General features: G+C 40.8%; 1 protein-coding gene across 3 annotated transcripts in view; it reads right to left on the bottom strand.

Moving 5' to 3' along the window:
• epha3 (eph receptor A3) overlaps positions 1-6,368 on the bottom strand; it is a 559,788-nt gene that overhangs the window by 18,099 nt on the left and 535,321 nt on the right. For 2 of the 3 annotated variants that reach the window (XM_072445112.1, XM_072445113.1), the window contains exon 9: positions 2,794-2,864. The exons of the other annotated variant lie outside the window; for it this stretch is intronic. In XM_072445112.1, coding sequence (XP_072301213.1) covers positions 2,794-2,864 — 71 coding nt within the window. The remainder of the gene's footprint in view (positions 1-2,793; positions 2,865-6,368) is intronic. 3 annotated transcript variants of the gene reach the window in all.

The raw sequence follows: 6,368 nt of genomic DNA, 5'->3' as shown, positions 1-6,368 counted from the left end.
TAATGATTGCATATTGCTTGCGTGATAACTGCTTTGCAAACAGAACGGCTGCATTCTAAAGGCTGGTGCCGTGCAATAGCTTTAACACGTCGGTTAGCGTTAGTCATTAGACATAACAAACTATGAAGAACCAGGACTGTTTTTGTGTAGAAGTGCTTTAATTTACTGATGTGACAAGGGTTTCTTAAATCCAATGTTATTCTGGACAATAAACCAAAGATGTAGGGGGCCATAACAGACCACGACATTTAGGTTTTCTCTTATCAAGCACCACAAATCCAACATCAATAAGTGACGTTTAAAAATGACTTAATACTTGTTTGCAAAAGTGAACATTAATAGAAAAAAATGTGCCTGCGCTGTCAAAATCCCTGTTTTTACTTTGCTGCCTCATTAATAGAACTTTTATAACAGTAACAGATTGTGTGACTCTAAACACATCTGTGCAGGAAAGGCCTATAAATACACTCTCAGATTCACATACTGGACGTTTTTTCAGATAAAGACATTGATCCGAATGCCCATAGTAACACACTTACGCAATATTTTTTTCACCCCAACCTTTCAAGTGTCCAAAGCTATTTTTCAGGCAGAGTCACAATCGGAGTATTCACATTGGAATTGGACACTTAGCTAAAATCAACCACAGTTTGTCTCGGGACATCCCAAAACAAATAAACCACGCCTCGAGTAACTGGTGGGACAAACTCATTTAGACACACAGAGACGCAGCGCCGCACAGCGATCGATTATGAACGCTGAGGCAATTACGTGTGTTGATCCTAAACCAATAACTTCTCCTCAGCACAGAGGAGTAACACCTCGCACACTCTGGCTTTTGCTGCTGGAAAGAAGACATTTTAACCAATGCAATATGTCTAAAATGATCTACAGTTTGTTTCGAATGTTGAGACTCAAACTGTACTTGGGAAATGCAGTTGTGTCATTTAGTTTTTTACTCCAAAAGTTGATACAGTTTAATAAGACTGGACCACACGCTGTTACAGGACTTTACAAAATGAATCGTATCCTGTCTCCCAGATTTCTGATTGCCGTGATTGACAGGTGGATTAACTAATCAGAAAATCACATGGTCCGTCAGCAAAACAGATTTCAGCAGAATTTATTTATAAGCATTAAACTCTTTTCTCAGGATCTAGAATACACACTTCTCTGACAGTTTACTGACTGATTCTCGTCACTGGTTTCATCTCCTAGAGTTCAGATGGGAGTGATTGACAGGTGCATTAGCCAATCAGGGACCAGACTGATATCCTTCGATATAAAAAATGCAGAGATATTCCGTATATCTCAAGCAGATATTCAACAGGAGTTATTGGAGAGGAGATTTGAAAGACCCGTGCAACAAATGCCACTCTAGTGCCTCTCCAGTGCACACTGTCAATGTGCCCTAAGGCAAGACACTTCACCCTCCTTTCATGTAAAGTATTTTTTTCAGCCCAGTTGTCATCCATTGGGCCCAAAGCAAATGGAATTGATTTGATAATTTCAAAGATTTAGGGAAGCGGATTTTTAAAATTTTTATCACATTAATGAACGTGTTTAGAACGCGTATTGCATGTTCTTTTAAAACCGGGAAGGCCTACAACGCCAACCTAACAAAGTCACAAAGTCTCAGGACTTTGAGCAAGTACAAGATCAGTACCAGTTCCCTCCCTGACCTTTGGCCTCTCTGTCTTTAGGTTTGAAGAATGGACTAGACACGGGCACTACCCCTCCAGTCGCCGATCAATACAATATCACGCAACAAAAACTGCAATATGTTTTCTCTGATGCATTGAGTCACTCCATCCACTCCCTGAGGACCACCAGAGTCTCCAAGAAGCTTCCGCGTTTGATACTGCAACACACTACTGCACTTTCAAAAGCTCATTTAAACCAAAAGTCTATTTTCTTACCTTTTGTAGGGAGCGTGCCTATCCAGAGTACGCCTTTGTTATGTTACCCTTCAAGTCCCCATCCCAAATTTACCCCATGTTCTCATTTTCACTTGACGGCAATCTTCTCTGCACATTTTTACTTCAAGTTATGTCAGGATGAAGACTTAAAGAAAAATAGTACAAAGAAAATTAAACTATTGGAGGGAGAACATTGAGAAATATGATGATAGAATAAGAAATATAGAAGATGGTGTGGTATTCATGGTGATCCACTGTTTAACAGATGAATCTCATCTAATGCTATGCCTAATGTTAAAGTCTCGATTATTGTAATTTAATATATACTATCAAGTGAAATGGTAATATAATGAAATTGCACAAATGCATTACTAGTACTGTTATTGGCCTTTTAACATGCTCTTAAAAACATTTGCTTTGGGATCTCAATGTTTTATAAAGAATCACCTCAGGGATAAAAAAAAAACAAAAAAACATGTCAACGCAAGCCTTTAACAGCAGAAATGCCCTGAATGAGTCGGAGGATGATTTTTTTTAGTGCGTGAGTGTTTTCTGAGGCTGAGAGGGAAAAGACCTTGTAAACAGGATTAACAAAACAAGCAAGAATTAAGCTAAATACAAATTCATACCGTGTTTAAAAGCTCAAAGAAGCACATTTTGCACACTGTATGTCCTTTTACACATAGATTTGAATAATAAATAACTCATAATGCTGAGGAAATAACTTTAGAATGATGCAGTATCTACTTCACTTCCATTATATGTTTTTAGAAGGTTTAAACAGCCCACTAACTTGATCTTGACCTCCAATGATATTATTAACCACCTAAAGTAATTTGTATTTGTGCTTAATGTGAATGAACAGGCGACATACCCAGGCCGGTCTGGTAGCTGTTCCTCCTCTTGTCCTCTGCGGTCATCTTGGCTTTAATGTACCACTGACACCTGCAACACACAGAAATATTCATCTTCACAAATTAAAACTAGAAATGACAGCACATGCAACTGTTAACTTTGTATGATCCAGTTTTATGAGCTTAAACTAAACTATATAGTCAAGTGTTATTTTTTAAAAACATGATACACATTATTTTTCATACTGTAATTATTCACAGTTATCAAGTTAGTGAACAAATGAAAGCAAAAACCGCATTAATTTGACCAGCAACAACAAAATAAGTCAAGTAGAAACAATCTAAGCACACTTCTTATGTCATACTATAATATACAATACAGTAAATACAATTACAGAGACAGTGGGCTGAAAAATGAAAAAAGGAACCTGTATTTCATTGTAAACACAGTTGCTACAGTTGATAACGTCACGCTTTATGCGAGTCGTAAAGGTAAACAGCTGTGAGAGAAAGTGTGTGCAAACGGAAGGGGGAAATGAGTCTCTCAGTTAATGTACCAGAAAAGTAATGGGGCTGATTTGTTATTTTGGACAAAGCAAAAATATAAAGAGTTTTTTGTTTGTTCTGGAGACAGAAATATTTTTTGTAAAAGCAAACTGTTGGACGAAAAGTCTATCTGTTAAAAATGTTTTATTCTTTTTTGGGACAATGACCATTCATTAAATTCATCATAATAGCACTGATTGGTCAAGCAATCTAAAATATAGACCATAAATTTCAACCAGTGCCATCCTTATTGAGGCTGGACTGCAAAGCACTTTATAGCACTAAACAGTACGCAAGCTTCAGAGTAACTCCCACTTTAGGACCGTATATAACCAGCCTTGTATATCAGTGCCTTCAGAATTGAAAAACATCTGATTGGGAATGTTAAACCTTTGTCACAATCTGCCATTGATAGTTTAGATAGATCTGGAAAGATTAGGTTGATTACTTCCATTACGCTTTCACATCGATTACTTAAAGATACTCTACGAACCTTTCTTTTTGTGACAATGAAGATGTTATTGCTTTGCCTCAATGGCTTAAACATATCTATAAACATGGAGACAAGCAGTGCTTCCACGCCAAGTCACAGGGCAAGTTACGAGTCAGATCTGTGAAGAGGAGAGTCCACTCACTGTAAGAATGCACAGGTTTTTTCAAGAACCTTTTTTGCAATGAAACACCTACACTTAAAAATTAGAGACAAGTTTACTGCCACTGTGGATCATTCCAGGCAAAAACAATGACATCTCCATGGTGACAAGCAGGTGGCAGACCCTCCATAAGAAAAGTTATAGTGCACCTTTAAAAAGTGCCTATAATTCTGTTCATATGAGCCTTCTGCTAACTGAAGTGATAATTAGAAACACTGGTTAACACTGTACAACACTTTATTATTGTGTGATGGCAGCGTATGCACCTGAGTCCCATCGTGACGCACACAATCTTTCACTTCAACTGTGAAGACTCCTGAAGAACATTTGCTGGATATTTACTTGTTAAAAAGCGTTTCTGACACTGCTCTGAAAATAGCACTAGCAGCAAGTGAGGTATGAAGTCAGATTCCCAACACACAAAACAAACGTGTCACTTTAGAGCAACAGGTCTTTAAAGGTGGGTTCATGCTTGACGCGTTCACGAGGGTCCACGAGGGGCTGTCAGGGCAAAAAAAATAACTATGGGGACGGTTCCGTGCGGAAATGAATGGGATTTCACAGCAGCTAGCTCAGATTTTGACTGTTGACACCGCATGAAACCCGCGCAGACTATAAATACTGCCCTCCGCATGTCTCATTTCCGCACAGAATTTAGATGCGGGAAGTATAATCCAAGCTTGAGGCAGCTTTGAGCAGTTGTTCCCTTAGCGCTGCTCTGAACTTATAGAGCTGTGGACGAGATGAGACACAGTGTCTCCTGGGGCTGAGGGAGCTTTAAGACATGAAAAACTACAGACATCGGACCACACATGAGGTTGGATAGTTTCCCCCATAGCAACAAGGTACAAGGTTGGATTCCCTGACTTTCAATCAAATAGACATGGTTTGGTCCTGACGTAGACATGGTTTGGTCCTGATGTAGACATGGTTTGGTCCTGATGTAGACATGGTTTGGTCCTGATGTAGACATGGTTTGGTCCTGATGTAGACGTGGTTTGGTCCTGATGTTGACATGGTTTGGTCCTGATGTAAAGTTGGTTTGGTCCTGATGTAGACGTGGTTTGGTCCTGATGTAGACGTGGTTTGGTCCTGATGTAGACGTGGTTTGGTCCTGATGTAGACGTGGTTTGGTCCTGATGTAGACGTGGTTTGGTCCTGATGTACTCGTGGTTTGGTCCTGATGTTGACGTGGTTTGGTCCTGATGTAGACGTGGTTTGGTCCTGATGTAGACATGGTTTGGTCCTGATGTAAAGTTGGTTTGGTCCTGATGTAGACATGGTTTGGTCCTGATGTAGACGTGGTTGGTCCTGATGTAGACATGGTTTGGTCCTGATGTAGACGTGGTTTGGTCCTGATGTAGACATGGTTTGGTCCTGATGTAGACGTGGTTTGGTCCTGATGTAGACATGGTTTGGTCCTGATGTAAAGTTGGTTTGGTCCTGATGTAGACGTGGTTTGGTCCTGATGTAGACGTGGTTTGGTCCTGATGTAGACGTGGTTTGGTCCTGATGTAGACATGGTTTGGTCCTGATGTAAAGTTGGTTTGGTCCTGATGTAGACATGGTTTGGTCCTGATGTAGACGTGGTTTGGTCCTGATGTAGACGTGGTTTGGTCCTGATGTAGACGTGGTTTGGTCCTGATGTAGACATGGTTTGGTCCTGATGTAAAGTTGGTTTGGTCCTGATGTAGACATGGTTTGGTCCTGATGTAGACGTGGTTTGGTCCTGATGTAGACGTGGTTTGGTCCTGATGTAGACATGGTTTGGTCCTGATGTAAAGTTGGTTTGGTCCTGATGTAGACGTGGTTTGGTCCTGATGTAGACATGGTTTGGTCCTGATGTACTCGTGGTTTGGTCCTGATGTAGACTTGGTCCTGATGTACTCGTGGTTTGGTCCTGATGTTGACGTGGTTTGGTCCTGATGTAGACATGGTTTGGTCCTGATGTTGACGTGGTTTGGTCCTGATGTAGACGTGGTTTGGTCCTGATGTAGACATGGTTTGGTCCTGATGTAGAGTTGGTTTGGTCCTGATGTAGACATGGTTTGGTCCTGACGTAGACGTGGTTTGGTCCTGATGTAGACATGGTTTGGTCCTGATGTAGACATGGTTTGGTCCTGATGTAGACGTGGTTTGGTCCTGATGTAGACATGGTTTGGTCCTGATGTAGACATGGTTTGGTCCTGATGTAGACATGGTTTGGTCCTGATGTAGACGTGGTTTGGTCCTGATGTAGACGTGGTTTGGTCCTGATGTAGACGTGGTTTGGTCCTGATGTAGACGTGGTTTGGTCCTGATGTACTCGTGGTTTGGTCCTGATGTTGACGTGGTTTGGTCCTGATGTAGACGTGGTTTGGTCCTGATGTTGACGTGGTTTGGTCCTGATGTAGACA

This window comes from Eucyclogobius newberryi, unplaced genomic scaffold (assembly GCF_026437365.1).
Source record: "Eucyclogobius newberryi isolate DKJ021-1_F unplaced genomic scaffold, fEucNew1.0.hap1 SCAF_14, whole genome shotgun sequence".
NCBI classification, from domain to species: Eukaryota; Metazoa; Chordata; class Actinopteri; order Gobiiformes; family Gobiidae; genus Eucyclogobius; species Eucyclogobius newberryi.
The sequence above is the reverse complement of the archived record's forward strand: the minus strand, read 5'-3'. Positions and strand labels throughout refer to the sequence as shown.